We start from the raw sequence: 22,073 nt of genomic DNA, 5'->3' as shown, positions 1-22,073 counted from the left end.
GTCGACATTGCTGTTTTGAAGTCATTAGAGAAAATAAATCTTACTTGGTTCTTTCTGTAGTCCTGTTGCGCGAACCTCAGAATACGGTAGCAGAGTCTGTAAATATGTTTAATTGCAACGTGGCTAGAATCCTTCAGATCTTCCATGTTAAAGAATGGACCATCGGCATTGTCGGTGTTAAGGGGAATCCGAAGTAGGTTGAAGATTTGTTCGAGGACACCTTGTTCACGCAGGAGCTTCTGGCGCTCGCGGTCGGGTTCCACTTTTTGGTCATTCTTAGTTCCCAGCTGAAGAGGGTCTGATCCGTCATTGTGACGATTGGCAACGAAGAAGATCAAATCTGTCAAAAGCGCTTGCACGTGCCTGAAAAAATCAAGTGAAATCATACCCAAGGTGAAAAATTCCTTTCTTCCTATAGCATTAGGCTTATCACAATTGCGCATAAGTCTAAATCTTGAGTTCAAAGTCAGCGAGTTCAAGTGCAAACTGTTTCGACTTGTAAATTGCTCAATGGAGTTTGAAAACTGCCAATTAAATTCATTTTGATCCCGTTTAGAGAATTTAAGATTTCTACATAATATGTATTAAACTTTAACATTTCGGCTACCATGGTCAACAAACCTAGCAGCAAAATTTGCACAATAAACGTTACATTGAAGCTGTTCTATAGAAAACCTAGTTACCTTTTCTCATTGGGAATTATGAGTGCTTTCTGCAACTTGCCGGTGATGTCTGCTAACACTTGACTGGCATCATTCGCAAAGTCCAGATCCCTAACCTCAGTCGCACTAACTGGCACGATCGAAAACGCCTCAGTATCCTCTTTAACACTCGCAACTCCGACCTTCAACATGACTGGTTTGTCTTCATTCTCATCAATAGCCAGTTGGGTAGCGTGAACCCAACCTCCCCATCCCCCTGGTGTTATCCCCAGTCCACTTGACGACGAACCCGAGGTGCAGATGTTTTGAAGTCGGACGAAAGCGGATCTCGGGACATAGTCGTCATTTGCAACAGAAGTTGTCGGGATGAGGGCAAACACTGAACCACTTTCGTCACATGGATTCATTACAGGCACCAAATGATGTACAGGCTGAAAACATTGCCAAATAATTTCGGCTGAATTGTCAAACTTAAGATCAATAAATCTACAATTGCTTAAAACGATGTACATATTCACTAAATGAGAACGATCTTAATCATACACGCATTTAATACTGAGAAAAAAATTGTTCAGAGAACCTAAATATCACAAAAGGGGCCATTATGGTCTCACAAATTACTTTTTCTTTCTTCTTAGTTTTATCTCATTCTCTTCCCTCGTCTTAGTTTTATCTCATTTTCCCACATATGTACGAAAATGTCATTTAACCAAGTGAGGCAGTGCTTTGAACGTCAGGTACTTAAGATAATATCATGATAGTAGTAGTAGTACGTTTTTGTTGTTTTTTTAATTTTGATTTTCACAGAACAAAAACCAACTATAATTTTCAAAAAAGCTTAATTTTTGATGAAAATTCGGAAGTAAGCCTTTAAAGATAAAATAGAATGGGAGTAAAAGGTCAATCAATGCTACCTCATTGCTCATCCGCAGCTTCTCGCGATTGACGTCAGGCCTGGTGTCCAGATCTAACTCAGCTGCCAGATACAACCCCGTAGCCAGATGTTTGAACCTGAACATCGAGTTCCACTTTCCAGCGCCTCCCCTAAGAGGTGATGAATTAACCAGTTCTACTTCCCAGAGTGCTTTGCTGCTGGTCGCAGATGTGGCTGCCGCGCGTGCTGTTGTCCGCAAGAACACATAATTACGACCTCCGTGTTCGTCCAAGGTCAGGAACTTCTCTTGCTCGGTGTGAAACAGACGGATAACGTCTCCCTGAAATTTTTTTGGATCTATTTTGTTTAAGGAAATCTTCAATTTTTGCTAACCATGTAATATCTAATATTTGGTCCAGAGCTTTCCAATTGATGAGATATTTTTTGTCCTAAATTATGAACGATTACGGGCACCTTTATTTTTTTTACAAAAGTAAAAAAAAATCAAAGCCGTTTGGCTCTACATTGTTGGTAGCAATACTCTTCATTAGTTTACCAAAAATATAACTGTAGCTTGGTGACTTTCTGATGTCATAAGCATATTTATTGAAAAGATAGCGCTTTCGTAAGTCTAAAATCGTAATACTCGGAGCCTTACCGATTTCAGCACTTCTTCCAGGTTCTCTTTAGCTTCCATGAACAAATTGATCTGCCAGGGTGTGAGTTCGTTGGTGCAGTTCACCTTAAATTGCACTTAACTCCAGAACCTACTTGTATCAATTACCGATTACTAAGGCCACTGTTAAATATATTAACTCTCTATTAAAAAAAGATGGGAACTGGTGCGGCTGTTGGTTTATCTACCGTATTCTAGAAAATGGCAAAACCCAAATCCTTAAGGCTTTCTGGTCGCATTATTAACATAGACATAAATCTATTCCTGCACCCACCCACCCCCCCCCCCCCCCCCCCCGGACAGCGCAAGTGCCAAAATTTTTACAATAATTTACAATGCAATTTCACGTATTCTGTAACACATTTGAATGAATGTCGCCACCATTTATATCGCCATAGTCTTTATTACAAAATAATGAGGACGAAAACTAACCTCAACACAGTCCTTATTATCATGAAGCGGGACATCTCCAATATGCAGATAATTGTTTGACGACACGCTCGCTGATTGAAGGATTATTTTGTCTCCCACAATTACCGGATCTCCAATACACCTTAGCTTGTAAAAAGGTTGCACGTAGAACCACGATCCCTCTGATCCAGCGATATCCAAGGTCACCCGAATTGAGTTTTTATCAGTATTTCCAGTTTGCCGACTGACAACAGTTAAGAATTTGTTGCTTTTTACATGTTGAAGTTGAATTATGCCTCCGTAGCAAACTGTTGTTCCCATTAACTTCTTGCCCTCGGCTTCATTTTGTTTTCGCTCGAGCTCTGCCGATTGCTGAAAATATCAAATATGCGTTTAATGTATAGATATAACACTTAATCGACCGATTGTCATATGAATTGCTCAGATCTTGAAGAAAAAGTGAATCAGACAAATAAAGCACAAATTTTATTTGAGGTCAATTGATAGCCCGGCAACGAGAAGCTGGTTAGGGCCATAGCCTATATAAGAGCCAAAATATGACACATTTAAAGGTACGCCTCAGCATCTAGAATAGTATGGATAAAAATAAAGCACAATGGAAAATGCAGCATTAGCAGATCAGGTTCCAGTCGCCATCAAAAAATGGTGTCCAGATCCTGTCAATCAAAGCACAACAACAACATACCCTGAGTTTGTCAATAAGAGACTTCTGTTGAGTGGTGATTGATGTGGCAAAGGGCTTAGCAGCTCTCCAATACTGCTTGTGAGCCGAGTACCGATTCATAGGACATATTTTGAAGAGACAATCTAAACAGCAGACCAGTTGGAAAAAAACCAGTTCCAGAACAATCATAAAACCATCAAATTTCCTTGAATATAACGAAGCATTGAGGTTGAAATAGTCTAGCCTTGGTTTAAAAAAACATCAATTTCAGTACCTACGCCAAATGTATCCCAATCAAAATTTTGAATTTAAGTTAGATTGTTAAAAATATTCAAAGCAAGCTTTTTGTCTTGTGGCCATGTGCTTGATTATATTTTCAACAAATACTACATAGATCATGTTAAAATAGAGAACATTTTCCATAATAAATGACACGCTAGTTCTTTCAAAAAGTTACCTCTGAACTTTTTCGGCGGCTGCCGAATGCTCCCGGCATCCAGTGGAACCACGCATCTGTCGTCGACCAGTCCAAGGGTGCTGATGAAACCACAGTAGCGCCCCGTCTCTCCGTGGTACAAAGATACTAAGTCGCCGACGTGTAAATTAGTGAAATTTGTTCCGATGCCACTTGAGGCACCACCAGAGTCACTGTTCATTGTATCACACGCGGTATTTACATCACATTGCAATCTGTAAAAACAACATATTGAAACCATCTGTGAAACTCGGTAAATATTGACTGATCCGGGATCTTCTAGTTCTAGGTTTTGAGCAAGTCAGATACTATATACAATTATAACGGATCTATTCTGTTTCGCCCCACTGTGTTTTTTAAGGCCCTGTGTTGTTATATAATAAAAAAAACACATTGAATTCCCATTATGTTACTAACAGCAAACAACTAAATGGGCAGTGTAGATCAAAGTATAAATGAAAAAAACTAAATATATTCGGGTTTAAATTGAGACAGTGGTACTATGAAAACTTAAAACTTTTCCATGATGCCTTGTCGTACGACGCATTATTCGAGTTTTGCTTATACAAAAGAAAGAAAAACATTTTCAGATGCTTCTTTAGAGCTATTGGTTTTACATCCATTTCAATTATATTTTTAAAACTCACGTTAAGAAATTTATTATGAAGGGTTGAGCCAATATTCAGGATAGAGTTTTCTAGTGCAGATGAGTTTATTTTGTGATTGAAGCAGTATTTTTTGGTTCGCTGGCTGTAGCGTAGATTTGATGTTGTTAAGTGTAGTTTTTTGAAAATCGGAAGCTGGTTACTGGTAAAATTCATAAAATAATTTAGTACTTTGTATTCCAAGAAAAATTTTATTGGCAGAATTTGATGTTTTAGTTTCAGATCAAAAGAACTGTCGTATTTTTTGCGATTGAAGCACGTCTTTACAGCCCAGCTTAGTTGTTTCTCCAAAGTAATAAAGCAATTGTTTTTTGAGCTTACCAGTAAAAGGCCTGAGTAGTGTAAATGACTAATCACTAAGGCGTTCAGAAGTAGTAGTCTTGTCTGCTCAGGGACCGGGCGTGATATACGTTTTAATGTTTTCATCCCCGTAGCCATTTTGCGTAATACGTGTTTTAGTTCTTCTTGAAAATTTAATGTGCAATCAAGATATATTCCTAGGTATTTTACGCAATTGATGTTTGGTATTTTGTAATTACCAATTAACAGATTGTTTCTTTTTGTTTCTTCTAGTTTTGATTTTTTGAGAATGTAATAAATTCAGTTTTTGAGTGATTGAGCATTAGACGGTGTTTTTCGTAATATTTAGATATATTTCTTAAGGATTGTTCAAGACTATATGTTGCTAATTTTAGGTCCGCATTGTATGTAAGAATGATAGTATCATCGGCGTATTGAATTATTTCTGTATTAGCAGGTATTTGTTTGTTCAAGTCATTAATGTACAGGTTAAAAAGAAGGGGACCTAAAATTGTTCCCTGTGGGACACCTTGATATAACCCAATCCAATCGGATTCCACATGATTTACTATGGTTTTTTGTAGCCTGTGTGATAGATAACTTTCTATTAGGTTTAAGGCATTTTTGGAAAATCCTAATTCATGCAGTTGAAGGATCTTGTGATTTATCGAATCGAAAGCATATAGCACGTTACTATGAAGAAAAAAATAGCACAAGAGCAGGAGGGGCATAAAAGATATATGCCCATTAGGGGGAGGGGGACCGCAACATAATATATCCATTACAATTTGTCAGGCATCAAAAACAAAAGGTGAAGTAGAGATAAGAATTAAAAGTTAGATGAATGAGTAAAGCTCCTCAGAGGAGTCAATAAATGGCCTCTATGGCATATAGCTTTTGAGCTACTGCAGCTTAGGCAAAGGGACGCTGACCTGAAAGGGCGAGGACACAAGCAGGAATGGATTATATTGGGTGAGGGTGACTAATAAATCACCCTTTGTCAATCATAAAGACTTTAGATATTAATTAATCCCAGGGTTCCTGAGACCCTAATATTGGAAAGTTCTATGAAAAGTTTATTTTTTCGGGTCTTTCACATTATAGCCCCCCCCCCCAAGCTTAGGTAAATACTGGATTTATATTTACGTTGCTTCTTGCAAAAGTTCGAGGAAAAAATTCATGAAACTGGAGACTGGAGAATTATACGTGGACGTAGAAATTGCACAGTAGAAAAAACGGGTCTTTACCATTATAACCCCCCCCCCCATGAAAAAATTATAGCCCCCCATTATGGTATAATTATTCCCCCCCCCCCCCCCTCAATAATGGGTGGCTATAATTTCATGGGGGGTTATAATGGGAAAGACCCGTTTTTTCTAGTGTGCAATTTCTGCGTCCACGTATAATTCTCCAGTTTCATGAATTTTTTCCTCGAACTTTTGCAAGAAGCAACGTAAATAAAAATCCAGTAGTTCGTTTTTTGTTGGTTGCCAATAAGATTTCTATTGTGAAATCGTTGAAAGATTTGCTAGACTGCACGCCGGCGCCTAAAATCTTAATCGGACATCTTTATTCTAAATCTGATGCATATTAAATTTCTAGTACTCTCAGCTCGAGTGCTCCCAATATCTGACATACTTAGGCCGATCAATGTTAACTGTTCGGGAATTATTTTATCGAATAAGATTACATTCAGTTCTCGATATAACGATAGGAACAAGATTTGGAGGTAGATGAGATTGTCTTTGTGAGAGTGGTGTCCCGATCGCATTATCCATGCAAAATCTTTTCCTCCAGATGATCTAGAACAGACAGGTCTCCCTTGCTTAGATTCCATAGCTAGGAATCGTAAATGATAATTGAAGCGATGTAGGTAGTGTACGCTTCTTCCTTGTAATAAACGTAGTTGATATGGTTGATATAATATGGTTGTCAATAGGAAATAGAATCCAGTCAAGAACAAGGTCCGCCATAAGATGGATCGGGTACACGATTAATGAATTCGACAAGTAAGGCAGCTACTTAAGAAATTTCTTTTTAATTCAAAAGGGTTATATTTCGAGATGATAATCTACATAGTGGCTCAGTAAAGATTATAAAAGTAATCTCGGGGCTTCAAAGTCGTGGTGAAAAAGGAATGAAAAATATAACCAACATAAAGAAGACTGGCCTCCTAACCCTGCCACTGCAACGGTCAACTCAGTACAGGAAAATACAAAGCTACACACAGAAAATCTCGTCAAAAGTTGTGGTCATTCACGGTTCCCTACACGCACTGTACAAAAAGGTGTACTAAAAACCATGGGTTTCAAGGTCAAAGATTAAGTTTAAATTTTAATTTATTACCTGATTAATGACTGACACAATCTTGATAGGTGTCGACAAATTGAAATAGACAAAGCTCGGGCTTCGAGCAATATTAACAATTGTGACATATCAGTATCTACTTGGTTAATTTACCACGGTGATAGAACCGATATTGGGTACGGACAAAACTGAGGACAAAACTCATTCATTGAACACCAAACCTACCTTCAGAGTTAATCACTCTATTAGATCTTCATTTATTTGAAACCATTCTCTTCTGCTTTTATCTACTTATTAATTAAACTTCAATCCTTGTATTTTGAACAAGTACCACGCTCAATTACTAAAGATAATAAATATTGCGCACGGGCGGCTGATATAGCACGCTGCAGTTCATACCCGGATTGCGAATAACATTCTCTGCCTAATAAGGGCGCCGGCATTGGTTTCGTTTACATCGCAGAGAATTCGGTGCAGGATCCGGAGCCAATAGCCTGAAAAGCTATAAGCTGGAATAAATAACCTTTTTCGGCGAGCCCTCCATATTTTGTTTCTTTTAGTTTTTCGCCTCTGCAGCTGCTTCCCGGGTTATGCCCGATCTAATCTCAAGACGAACAGGGGCAAGCGATTCCAATATTGTAACATTCCACAAAGCTGCATACCCGTCTTTCAAGGTGCGAGTCGGGTCTTTTGTTTTCTGTAAAGATTATACAGTTCTAAAACTGAGGGTATACGAACTGAAAGGTTTGCGAAGGTTTGCCTAATGAGATGGTTGTCGGCTTGGCGAGAGAACCTTCTGCTCTCCTGTGACACGAAGGAGTGCCAGCCGTCTAGTCCTTCTATTTCACCACATACGCATTTGTCAGGTTCACAGTACCTTGCTTCAAGGCAAAAATCTACTGAAACTTTTAATTGTTGACTTAGGATTTTGCACAGGGAACAATGTAAACTTGTCTTGGAAGCCGTTAAAACATTTGACTCCAAAAGGACAAAATTTGAAAATATAGTCACGAGTCAGATTGTTGTAAATTAGCTTGGACCAATCTTTTGTTGTTCAATGTCAGGTTCCTGCATAAACCCATCACGAAGCGAGCTAAAAAACCTCGAACGCTTTCAGAAGAAAGCAGTGAAATGGATCACGGGAAACAATGGGGTGAATTACATCAGTTAACTTCGGCTGCTCAACATTCTCCCCTTGCCTATGTTTCTCCAAGTGAACAACCTACTTCTACTTGCGAAAGTCCTGCATGAAAGCTAGCACTGCATCAAACTACCCGACGTCACCAGCTCCAATGGACGCAATAAGGAAGTCTTTCGGCTACAAAAAACAAGAACGGAAAAAGCTAGAAGCGAATTCACCTTCCGTAACTGCAGACCCGCAAACCGATTGGAGAATTATGTTGAATTCAGTAGACCTTACGGACTCAAGAAGAGACTGATAAACCTAATGTGGGAGTTTCTCAATAAACGATTTTGTGATAAGAACGTCTGCACTTGGCAAACCTTTTGCGACTGCCATGTATGCGCCAAAAATTGGACTCTATTTTAACAACTGACGACTGGGCATAAATCAGCCCTGCAGCGAATCCCCAACAACAACAACAACAACAACAACAACAACAAGCCTCTTCAGATTGCATCTTCTCTTACCATTTTTAACAGCCGTGTATGAAGGTTGAGTCAACAACTTCCTCACAGAAGAGGGGAACTACAGTCCATTGTGCGCCCCTTGTTGAAGATTAAAAAGCTGGAAGAGCAGCAAATAATTGCGCGGATTAGACACCAAGTACACCCATGAGAAGGGTACTCGGTTTTCGGTGTTCGACTCGGTCAAGCACGTTATAGAGTTTTTAAAATTTCTCTAATTTGCGTATAATTATCAAATGTGCAAAAGATTCTGAGTTATTTTTGTTGCATAATCAGACCAAGTCATATTTTCAGAGAAATGGTGTTAAATCCACTCATTGTTTGTAAAGTTTCACAGACAAAATTTCATAAAAGGAGCGTTTAAAAGACAGCGAATCCAATATCATTTCCAATAATTTTGGGTACGGTGTCAATAAACTTGAAAACGTTGGCGTATTCATGGTTTTCAGACGTGACACCATGAGGTACGTCCTTGATGAATGTAAAGGTGGAAAAAAAGAAGTAGTTTTTGAGGAACAAAGATAAAAGAGTAGGCGCTTGTAGCACTCCATTGATTATTAGAGACCAGTGGAGACGGAATTTGACATTTCGAAAGTTTTTCTTCTAACTCACAAAAAAATTTGAATGCCGATGGAACAAAATCATCAGTTCCAAATCACTTCTTGTGTTAATCAGTAGCCTCGATGGACAGGTAACAGATAATAATGACTTTTTCAAGCTACAAATTGGATTCGAATGATCAAAATCCCTTGAATTTATCACAATTGAAAGTGTTGTTATTGTAAATTCTGCGTAAAAGGCAAAATTTTTTTAACAAAACAAGTAACTGACATCTCATTCTCTGTCTTCATAAATTTTGTAGATAAATTTCAATACCTTTAGATCTCCAGATTTCCTTAAATTGCTTTACATATATATATATGTATATATATATATATATATATATATATATATATATATATATATATATATATATATATATATGTATATATATATATATATATATATATAAATATATGATTTATTTATCCAGGAGTTGAAATTAATACAAACTAAGAATAAAATTAAAATTAAAGATATCTGTAAAGGATAGAAAACAAGACAGTACTGTCAACCAAGTCCCACATTTTATGCCTTAATTTCGAGGCTATAAATAATAATTAATAAAATTGAAAAAAGAAATTTTTTTTATTGTTTTATTTCATACCTAAATCCATGTAGTTGAATATTTTGACTTACCACTGTTTCTATCCTGTATTCATTCCAATACCATAAACCGCACTGCGATTTAATGTTGAATTTGTGTGAATTTTTTCAAGGTTTTATTGGAAAAATTTTGAATAATCAAAAAACCGCGATATCTCACAAAATAAAAGAGCTATATGTGTCACATTTTTATCCACAGTTAGGACTTATAAATAATTATTTTTCAGCACGCTGCCATGGGGTGCATCTTTTTGTGTACTTCAAAATTCAAAAATATGTTTATTAAGGGTATAATTTCATTGAATTCTTTTTCAGTGTGTTACAAAGTTTGATAGCCCGATATCTGATGAACTAACTTTCATTTCTCTTTTTAGTAAAGGTTCATCCAGGCACTCAAGTTTTGAGAACCATGGTTGTCTTAAGTGTTTAAAGATAAACTTATTATTAGGATCGTTTTGTTCTTGAGCACTTATAGTCGATTAAAAAACAAACTTCAACAACTCATATAGATGCATTCTTGCATACCGTTAAACTGTGGTTTTCAGAAATACATCTTACTTGAATCGCGGCGTTTTCTAAAATACAAAAATCTTAGATTTTTTTCCGCAAAACATATACTGCATCGAATTGTATTATAGGATTGATATTCCTTTGATAGTATGCTATGAGTTTATATTTTGGAACATAATGTCTCAATTTTTATATAGTTCCGTATTGTTTACTTAGTTTCGTTGTAACATAGTTAATATGAGAAAGAAAGTTTAACTTCTTGTCAAAAAACCTCCAGATATTGCATAAAGTTTAATAGTATTATTCGAACCATTCAACTTAAATTGAGAGTTGGAAGCACTTATTTCTATATTCTTTTTTATTGTTTTCTCCATATTTAAAACCAATTTGTTTGCATTTAGCCAGTTTTTAATCATTTTATGCTCCTCCCTTCTGATATCTTTGTTACTAGGATTTTACAGATGTTATGTTTTTGTTGTCGGAGAACAGCATTATTTCGACTGAATTGTCGGATACTGGACGGTCATTAACATAATTGAGAATTAAAAGTGGGCCTAAGATTGAGCCTTGTGGGACTCCGTACCTTATTATTTGCCAATGAGATATAACACCAAATGCAACCACATTTTGTGATCTATTTTCTAAGTTGGAATGCAGCCAATAATGACTATTACCTCTAAACCCATTTTCTTCAAACTTTTGTGTTGTTATTTCATGATCTAATGTATTAAACGCTTTTTTCAGCTCAAGAAAGAACCTAATTCTTTTGACAAAATTTGAGAGTCATATTTTCTCATTCAATTCAACTAAAACATCAATGGTGCAGCGTTTTTTCTGAATCCAAATCTGAATCCTATAGTGATATTTTAAGCAGAAACGCTCTAGGTAAAGACTCATATAGATGCATACTTGCATACCGTTAAAATGTTATTTTCAGAAATACATCTTACTTGAATCGCGGCGTTTTCTAAAATACATGAATCTTAGATTTTTTTCCGCAAAACATATACTGCATCGAATTGTATTATAGGATTGATATTACTTTGATAGTATGCTATGAGTTTATATTTTGGAACATAATGTCTCAATTTTTATATAGTTCCGTATTGTTTACTTAGTTTCGTTGTAACATAGTTAATATGAGAAAGAAAGTTTAACTTCTTGTCAAAAAACTTCCAGATATTGCATAAAGTTTAATAGTATTATTCGAACCATTCAACTTAAATTGAGAGTTGGAAGCACTTATTTCTATATTCTTTTTTATTGTTTTCTCCATATTTAAAACCAATTTGTTTGCATTTAGCCAGTTTTTAATCATTTTAGGCTCCTCCCTTCTGATATCTTTGTTACTAGGATTTTACAGATGTTATGTTTTTGTTGTCGGAGAACAGCATTATTTCGACTGAATTGTCGGATACTGGACGGTCATTAACATAATTGAGAATTAAAAGTGGGCCTAAGATTGAGCCTTGTGGGACTCCGTACCTTATTATTTGCCAATGAGATATAACACCAAATGCAACCACATTTTGTGATCTATTTTCTAAGTTGGAATGCAGCCAATAATGACTATTACCTCTAAACCCATTTTCTTCAAATTTTTGTGTTGTTATTTCATGATCTAATGTATTAAACGCTTTTTTCAGCTCAAGAAAGAAGCTAATTCTTTTGACAAAATTTGAGAATCATATTTTCTCATTCATTTCAACTAAAACATCAATGGTGCAGCGTTTTTTCTGAATCCAAATCCGAATCCTATAGTGATATATTAAGCAGAAACGCTCTAGGTAAAGACTCATATAGATGCATACTTGCATACCGTTAAAATGTTATTTTCAGAAATACATCTTACTTGAATCGCGGCGTTTTCCAAAATACATAAATCTTAGATTTTTTTCCGCAAAACATATACTGCATCGAATTGTATTATAGGATTGATATTACTTTGATAGTATGCTATGAGTTTATATTTTGGAACATAATGTCTCAATTGTTGTATAGTTCCGTATTGTTTACTTAGTTTCGTTGTAACATAGTTAATATGAGAAAGAAAGTTTAACTTCTTGTCTAAAAACCTCCAGATATTGCATAAAGTTTAATAGTAATATTTGAACCATTCAGCTTAAATTGAGAGTTGGAAGCACTTATTTCTATATTCCTTTTTTTTGTTTTTCCATATTTAAAACCAATTTGTTTGCATTTAGCCAGTTTTTAATCATTTTAGGCTCCTCCCTTCTGATATCTTTGTTACTAGGATTTTACAGATGTTATGTTTTTGATGTCGGAGAACAGCATTATTTCGACTGAATTGTCGGATACTGGACGGTCATTAACATAATTGAGAATTAAAAGTGGGCCTAAGATTGAGCCTTGTGGGACTCCGTACCTTATTATTTGCCAATGAGATATAACACCAAATGCAACCACATTTTGTGATCTATTTTCTAAGTTGGAATGCAGCCAATAATGACTATTACCTCTAAACCCATATTCTTCAAATTTTTGTGTTATTATTTCATGATCTAATGTATTAAACGCTTTTTTCAGCTCAAGAAAGAAGCTAATTCTTTTGACAAAATTTGAGAATCATATTTTCCATTCAATTCAACTAAAACATCAGTGGTGCAGCGTTTTTTTTCTGAATCCAAATCTGAATACTATAGTGATATATTAATCAGAAACGCTCTAGGTAAAGACTCACTTGATTGAACTTTCCATGTTCACGACTTTGCTCCACGCATTCAGTAGCAAAATGGGCCGATAAATGCTTCTCTTAGCTGTAGAACTTTCTTTGAATAGGAGCAAGACTTCTATTTTTCAACAGCTCCAATCCCATAAGTTGCACTGCGCTTTAATTTTGAATTTTTTTGAATTTTTTAAAGGTTTTCCTTGGAAAAATTTTGAATAATCTAAAAACCGCAATATCTCGCAAAATAAAGAGCTATATGTGTCACACTTTTGTCCAGAATTAGGAGTTATATATACGCAACTCCTAAATATACGCAACTCCTAAAGTTTGGTAACCCGATATTTGATGAACTAACTTTCAATTTTTATTTTTGAGGAGGGTACTTGTTGTTCGACTTGGTCAAGCACGTTATAAAGTTTTTTAAAATTTCTCTAATTTGCGTATATTTATCAAATGTGCAAAAGTCTCTTAGTTATTTTTGTAGCATAATCAGACGAAGTGATATTTTCTGAGAATGGGGGTTAAATTCACTCATTGTTTGTAAAATTTTTAGAGACAAAATTTCATTAAATGAGCGTTAAAAAGACAGCGAATCCAATATCATTTCCAATAATTTTGGGTTAGGTGCAATAAACTTAAAAAGATTGGCGTATCCATGGTTTTCAGCCTTGACAACATAAGGTACGTCCATGATGAATGTAAAGGTGGAAAAAAAGAATTAATTTTTGAGGAGCAAAGATACAAGAGTGGGCACTTGTAGTACTTCATTGATTATTGGAGACCAGTGGAGACGGAATTTGACATTTCGAAAGTTTTTCTTCTAACTCACTAAAAAACTTGAATGCCAATTGAACAAAATCATCTGTTCCAAATCACTTCACTTGTTAATCAGTAGCCTCGACGGACAGCTAAAAGATAATAATGACTTTTTCACGCTACAAATTGGATTCGAATGATCAAAATCCAATGAATTTATCGCAATTGAAAGTGTTGGTAATGTAAATTCTGCGTAAAAAGCAAAAACTTTTATAACAAAACAAGTAACTGGCATCTCATTCCTCATTCTCTGTTTTCATAAATTTTTATAGATAAATTTCAATAACTTTAGACTTCCAGATTTCTTTAAATTCATTTACATTTATATATATATATATGTTTATATATATATATATATAATGTAAATAGAGAGGGAGAAATAGAAATTAATTAATCCAGGAGTTGAAGTTAATACAAACTAAGAGAAAAATTCAAGTTAAAGATATCTGGAAAGGATAGAAAAAAAGACAGTACTGTCCACCAATTCCTAACCTTTATGCCTTAAATTCGAGGCTATAAATAATATTTAATAAAAATGAAGAAAAAAGTTTCTTTTTTTGTTTTATTTCATACCTAATTTCTTGTAGTTGGATATTTTGACTTACAACTGTTTCTATCCTATTTCCACTCCAATCCCGCACTGCGTTTTAGTTTTGAAATTTTGAGTTTTTGTAGGGTTTTTTTCTGATCTATTTTTTAAGTTGAAAAGCAACCAATAATGACCATTACCTCTAAACCCATATTTTTCAAATTTTTGTAGTATTATTTCATGATCTAATGTATCAAACGCTTTCTTCAGTTCAAGAAAGAAAATAATTTTTTTAAAAAAATTTCAAAATATTATTTTTCAGTCAATTCAACCAAAGCATCAATGGTGAAGCGTTTTTTCTGAATCCAAATCTGAATCCTCTTGTGATATATTAAGCAGAAACGCTCTAGGAGAAGACTCATTTGATTGAACATTGCAAGTTCATAGATTTTGCTCCACATAGTCAGTGGCGAAATGGGCCCATAATTGCTTCTCTTAGTTGTAGAACTTTCTTTGAATAGAAGGAAGACTTCTTTTTTTAATAATTTCAGGGCATGCTCCATCTCGAAAAAACTTATCCATCAAAAAAATTACAATAGGAAATATTTATGTTTTTGACTGCCTAACAACTAGGTTGCTGATATTATCATCACCAGAGGATGACTTGTTTCAATGTACGAAGCTTTACAAAAAACCAGGACTTTTCAACTTGAAGTACATTTATTTGTTCCGAAGGTTCAATATCTTTAGTAAGTTCTCCCGCTAAATTTATGAAAAACTTTTTTAAGCTATCTTCAATACAAAAATTTGATGCCTTAATGTTTTTTTCGAGTGTGAATCTCAACATGGAACAGTAATTTATGTCACTTTCTTCCTATTCATTTCATATAGAAGCTTATAATTTCGTCTTGAGTCTCCAAAACATGAATTAAATTTATATAGGTACATTTTTGTTTTTGCGCTTTTCGTTTCATCTTCAAATTGACTTCGCAGAGATTTAAACTTTTGAAGCTTTTCAGGTACTGTCCACCAAGTCCTACCCTTTACGTCTTAAATTCGAGGCAATAAATAATGTTTAATTAATTTCTTTTTTTTTCATTGTCTTATTTCATACCATAAGCTATGTAGTGGAATATTTTGACTTACCACTGTTTCTATCCTAAATCCATTCTAATCCCATAAGTTGAACTGCGCTTTAATTTGGAAATGTTTTGAATTTTTGTACGGTTTTTCTTGGAAAAGTTTTGAATAATAAAAAAACCGAGATATCTCACAAAATAAAAGAGCTATATATGTCACAATTTTGTCCAGAATTAGGAGTTATAAACAAATATTTTTCAGCATGCAGCCATGGTTGCATCTTTTTGTGTACTTCAAAACTCAAAAATTTGTTTATTAAGGGTATGGTTTTTTTGAAATGATTTTCAGTGTGCTACAAAGTTTGGTGGCCGGATATTTGATGAACTAACTTTCAATTTTTGTTTTTGAGGAGGGTACTTGTTGTTCGACTTGTTCAAGCACGTTATAGAGTTTTTAAAATGTCTCTAAATTGCGTATAATTATCAAATGTGCAAAAGTTTCTTAGTTATTCTTGTTGCATAATCAGACCAAGTCATATTTTCTGAGAGTTGGGGTTAAATCGACTCATTGTTTGTAAAGTTTCACAAACAAAATTTCATAAAATGAGCGTTAAAAAGACAGCAAATTCAATATCATTTCCAGTAATTTTGGGTTCGGTGTCAATAAACTTGAAAACGTCGGCGTATCCATGGTTTTCAGCCGTGACATCATAAGATGCGTCCATGATGAAAGTAAAGGTGGAAAAAAGAATTAATTTTTGAGAAGCACAGATGCAAGAGTGCGCACTTGTAGTACTCCATTGATTATTGGAGACCAGTGGAGACGGAATTTGACATTTTGAAAGTTCTTCTTCTAACTCACTAAAAAACTTGAATGCCAATTGAACAAAATCATCAGTTCCAAATCACTTCACATGTTAATCAGTAGCCTCGACGGACAGCTAACAGATAATAATGAATTTTTCATGCTACAAATTGGATTCGAATGATCAAAATCCCTTGAATTTATCGCAATTGAAAGTGTTGGTAATGTAAATTCTGCGTAAAAAAAAAAATTTAACAAAACAAGTAACTGACATCTCATTCTCTGTTTTCATAAGTTTTATAGATAAATTTCAATAACTATAGACTTCCAGATTTCTTTAAATTCCTTTACACACACACACACATATATATATATATATATATATATATATATATATATATATGTATGTATATATATATATATATATATATATATATATATATATACTTATATATATATATATAATTTTATGTAAATATTTGTTTAAATATATATATATATATATATATATATATATATAATATATATATATATAATGTAAATAGAGATGGAGAAATAGAGATTAATTTATCCAGGAGTTGAAATTAATACAAACTTAGAATAAAATTAAAGTTAAGATATCTGGAAAGGATAGAAAAAAAGACAGTACTGTCCACCAATTCCTACCCTTTATGCCTTGAATTCGGGGCTATAAATAATATTTAATAAAATTGAAGAAAAAAATTTCTTTTTTTGATTTATTTCATACCTATGTTCTTGTAGTTGAATATTTTGACTTAAAAATGTTTCTATCCTATCTCCATTCCAATGCCGCACTGCGTTTGAATTTTGAATTTTTTTGAAATTTTGTAAGGTTTTTCTCGGATCTATTTATTAAGTTGGAATGCAGCCCATAGTGACTATTACCTCTAAACCCATATTTTTCAAATTTTTGTATTGTTATTTCATGATGTAATTTATCAAACGCTTTCATCAGATCAAGAAAGAAGCTAATTCTTTTTACAAAAATTGAGAATATTCTTTCTCAGTCAATACCACCGAAGCATCAATGGTGCAGCGATTTTTCTGAATCCAAATCTGAATCCTCTGGTGATATATTAAGCAGAAACGCTTTAGGTGAAGACTCATTTGATTGAACTTAGCACGCTCAAAGATTTTGCTCCACACAGTCAGTGGCGAAATTGCCCATAATTGCTTCTCTTAGTTGTAGAACTTTTTTTGAAAAGAAGGAAGACTTCTTTTTTAATAGCTTCAGGGCATGCGCCATCTCGAAAAAATTTATCCAACAAAAATATTACAAAAGGAAATTTTTCTGTTTTTGATTGCCTAACAACTAGGTTGCTGATATTATCATCATCAGAGGATGACTTGTTTCAATGTCCGAGGCTTTACAATTTTCAAATTGAGGTACACTTATTTGTTCCGAAGGTTCAATATCTTTAGTTAGTTCTCCCGCAAAATTTATGAAAAACTTTTTTAAGCTATCTTCAATACGAAAATTCGAAGCCTTAATGTTTTTTCCGAGTGTGAATCTCAACATGGAACAGTAGTTTATGTCACTTTCTTCCTATTCATTTCATATAGAAGCTTATAATTTCGTCTTGAGTCTCCAAAACATGAATTAAATTTATTTAGGTAAATTTTTGTTTTTGCGCTTTTTGTTTCATCTTCAAATTAGCTTCGCAGAGATTTAAACTTTTGAAGCTTCTCAGGTACTGCCCACCAAGTCCTACCCTTTTTGCGTTAAATTCGAGGCTATGAATAATACTTAATAAAATTGAAAAAAGAAGTTTTTTTGCACTGTTTTATTTCATACCTAAAGCTATGTAGTAGAATATTTTGACTTACCACTTTTTCTATCCTATATCCATCTCAGAAATTGCACTGGATTTTGATTTTGAATTTTTCAAAGGTTTTTCTTGGGAAAATTTTTAATAATAAAAAAATCGCGATATCTCACAAAATAAAAGAGCTATATTTGTCACATTTTCGTCCAGAATTAGGACTGATAAATAGTTATTTTCAGCATGAAGCCATGGCTGCATCTTTTTGTGTACTTCAAAACTCAGAAATGTGTTTATTAAGGGTATAATTTTAATGAATTGTTTTTCAGTCTGCTCAAAGTTTGGTAGCCCAATATTTGATGAACTAACTTTCAAATTTTCTTTTTAGTAAATATTCATCCAGGCAATCAAGTTTTGAGAACCATGTTTTTCTTAAGTGTTTAATGGTAAACATATTATTAAGGTTGTTTTGTACATGAGCACCTACAATTGATTTAAAAACAAACTTCAACAACTCATATAGATGTATACTCGCATACCGTTAAAATGTTGTTGTCAGAAGTATATCATTAGTTGCATCGCGGCATTTTCTAAAATATATAAATCTTAGTTTTTTTTCTGCAAAACATATTTTGCATCGAGTGAGGTGTAGTTGCAACAACCGTAAACAAGAAGTTCATATTGTATTATAGGATTGATATTACTTTGATAGTATGCTATGAATTTATATTTTGGAACATAATGTCTCAATTTTTAAATAGCTCAGCATTGTTTACTTAGTTTCCTTGTGACATAGTTAATATGGGAAAGAAAATTGAACTTCTTGTCAAAAAAATTCCAGATACTTGCATAAAGTTTAATAGTAATATTCGAACCATTCAGCTTAAACTGAGAGTTTGAAGCACTTATTTCTATATTCCTTTTATTGTTTTCTCCATATTTAAAACAAATTTGTTTGCCTTTAGCCAGTTTTTAATCATTTTAGGCTCCTCCCTTCAAATATCTTTGTTACTAGGATTTTCCAGATGTTATGTTTTTGTAGTCGGAGAACAGCATTATTTCGACTGAATTGTCGGATACTGGGCGGTCATTAACATAATTGAGAATTAAAAGTGGGCCTAAGATTGAGCCTTGTGGGACTCCGTACCCTATTGTTTGCCAATGAGATATAACACCAAATGCAACCACATTTTGTGATCTATTTTTCAAGTTGGAATGCAGCCAATAATGACTATTATCTCTAAACCCATATTCTTCAAATTTTTTTGTTATTATTTCATGATCTTATGTATTAAACGCTTTTTTCAGCTCAAGAAAGAAGCTAATTCTGTTGACAAAATTTGAGAATCATATTTTCTCATTCAATTCAACAAAACATCAATGGTGCAGGGTTTTTTTTGAATCCAAATCTGAATCCTATAGTGATATATTAAGCAGAAACGCTCTAGGTAAAGACTCATTTGATTGAACTTTCCATGTTCAAGACTTTGCTCCACACTTTCAGTAGCAAAATGGGCCGATAAATGCTTCCCTTAGTTGTAGAACTTTCTTTAAGTAGGAGCAAGACTTCTATTTTTTAACAGCTTCAGAAGATACTCCACCTCGAAAAATTTAATCCATCAGAACAATTAGAATATGAAATACTTCTGTTTTTGATTGCTTAACAACTAGGTTGCTGATATTATCACCATCAGAGTATGACTTGTTTCAATGTCCGAGGCCTTACAAAAAAACAAGGACTTTTTAACTTGAGGTACACTTATTTGTTCTGAAGGTTGAATAGTTTTAGTTAGTTCTCCCGCAAAATTTATGAAAAAAATGTTTAAACTATCTGCAATATCGTAATTTGATGCCTTAGTGTATTTTTCTGAGTGTGAATCTAAACATGGAACTGTAATTTATGTCACTTTTTTCCTATTCATTTCATATAGAAGCTTATAATTTTGTCTTGAGTCTTCAAAACATGGATTAAGTTTATATAGGTAAACTTTTGTTTTTGCGCTTTTTGGTTTCTTCTTCGAATTGGCTTCGCAGAGATTTAAACTTTTGCAGTTTTTCATGGTCTTTTTTGTTGGACTTACAATTCACAAAATCTCTATGGCGCCTCACTCTAAGATTTCTCAGACAATTATTACACTATTTTGGGCAATTTTTTGCTACTTTATTGAATTGTTTCATGAGAGCTTATATATTCAAACAATTTTAAAATTGAGTTTGAAAAATTCAAAGGACTGGTTAAGGTCGGTGCCATTTTGTATTTCATCTTAGGCTTTATTTACATTTTTTTAAGCTTTTGAGATAATTTCTTACTAAGTCATCTTTCTTAGGAAAAAATTTGTCTCTAAATTGATCAAAGCTATCACAAAGAATGTATTCCGTTTTCCATTTCAGCAAAAATGGAAGATGATAAGATATGTTTTCATGTTCCAGGAGTTCAAAAGTGGACTCAAAAAGATTATGTTCGAAACAGTGATCCAAGCAATTGCTTGTTTTGTTTCGTTTATTCTGGTGTCCTAATCAACCTCCAAATCAGGAACATTTGAGCCAATAACATTCCGATATTTTTTTGTCGTCAAATCATCTTCTATGGTGTTTTGTTCAAGATAATCATCAAGCGAATTAATCAAATCCATTTTGTTAGTTCGAGGTTTATTGTAATTTACACAAACTTTGAACTTATGTCTTCCCAAAGTTCTTTCAGCAGTTATATTTTTGTCGAAATGTCAAAATTACTGTAATTTATTTTTGTGAGATTACAGTTCTCTGTAAAATGAATCATAACACCTCCATCTGAGTTAGTTCTATTTTTAACCAAAAGATGGCTATATCCATGTATAGGATAGTTTGGAAAACTATCCACGTCATTCAACCAGATTTCAGTCGGACATATTACTTCTGGTGTATACTCAACACGTATTATTAGTGCTTCCAAGTAAGTATAGTGACGTTTTAAAGAGCGAAAATTGAGATGTAGTACACACAACGTCTTAATCCAATTTTTCAGTTTCTTTGTTGAAAAAGTCGGTTCCTGTATTATTCAATACTGATATTAACATTAGCAACAGCATCAGCAGGTTCTACTTTTGCCATAGTATTATTATTGTCCTTCAGAGCTTTCAGTAAAGCAGGTCTCAAAGTATCTAGTACGTTTTTTGCTACTGAAGCTGACGCATCATTTTCTGTAATGGGAGAAACTTGAATACATTTTCGTCCTTGTACTGCTAATAGTAATGGCTGTATTTGGTTTCCGGATAAGTTTTGGTATCTGTTTTGGAGTGAGTTCAATTCACGGCTCGAGGTTATTTTTAAAGCATCAACATTTGGGAGATTTTGGTTAAAGGCTCACACAGCTTGTTTACGAGTGAACGAAAAAAGTCCAAGTTGCTAAGATTCGTTCCTTAACTCTCAATCGCTTGGGGGAAGCACTCTGTAAAACCTTTGAGCCTAACTTTTCTTCTTCAAATAATGTTGCGATCAGCATGCTATTTGTACCCGACGAAAGTGACTGGGTTTTGACTCAGTGGATGGCACGCTGCAAACCGTTAAGAATTGATCTTTATCTGGAAAATGTTGTTGAGTAAGTAGATAATGCTCGTTGGAGTTTCACCACAATCCTCGATTTTGAAAAAAACTGAGGAACAATTTTTGAGATTGTTATTTGAGCTCAACTAATCAATCATCCAATTTGTGTAGGGCATTGCTGTTGTCAATAAATTGTTCATTTGTGTTTGTCTGGTTTCGTCTTAGCGATTCCAGTACTCGGTCCTGTTTTTGAATATGTCCTATCACTTTTTCCATCAGTTGTATCAGATCAGTATCGTCATCCATAGCCTCTACTTCATCTGCTAGCGAATCAATGTCAGAACATTCTAATTCTCGTTCCTCGCTAACGAAATCCGTTTTCTTATCTTGAATTTATTAATAGGTTTATCACAACAGTTAGGCTAGTTCTT

The 22,073-nt window shown here is 34.1% G+C and overlaps 1 protein-coding gene across 19 annotated transcripts in view; it reads right to left on the bottom strand.

Moving 5' to 3' along the window:
* LOC142342608 (inositol 1,4,5-trisphosphate receptor-like) overlaps window positions 1-4,022 on the bottom strand; it is a 175,066-nt gene extending 171,044 nt beyond the window's left edge. For 18 of the 19 annotated variants that reach the window (XM_075394000.1, XM_075394013.1, XM_075394006.1 and 15 more), the window contains exons 1-7: window positions 3,766-4,022; window positions 3,330-3,451; window positions 2,645-2,995; window positions 2,195-2,278; window positions 1,577-1,876; window positions 684-1,093; window positions 45-363 (exon numbers count right to left, since the gene is read on the bottom strand). In XM_075394000.1, coding sequence (XP_075250115.1) covers window positions 45-363; window positions 684-1,093; window positions 1,577-1,876; window positions 2,195-2,278; window positions 2,645-2,995; window positions 3,330-3,451; window positions 3,766-3,964 — 1,785 coding nt within the window. In that variant the 5' untranslated portion in view covers window positions 3,965-4,022. The remainder of the gene's footprint in view (window positions 1-44; window positions 364-683; window positions 1,094-1,576; window positions 1,877-2,194; window positions 2,279-2,644; window positions 2,996-3,329; window positions 3,452-3,765) is intronic. The other variant, XM_075394016.1, reaches the window with a different exon arrangement.
* Window positions 4,023-22,073: the final 18,051 nt, after the last annotated feature.

The sequence above is a fragment of the Convolutriloba macropyga genome, chromosome 7 (genome assembly GCF_964194025.1).
Source record: "Convolutriloba macropyga chromosome 7, txConMacr16.3, whole genome shotgun sequence".
Classification (NCBI taxonomy): domain Eukaryota; kingdom Metazoa; phylum Xenacoelomorpha; order Acoela; family Convolutidae; genus Convolutriloba; species Convolutriloba macropyga.
This window is presented reverse-complemented; position numbering and strand designations above follow the sequence as displayed.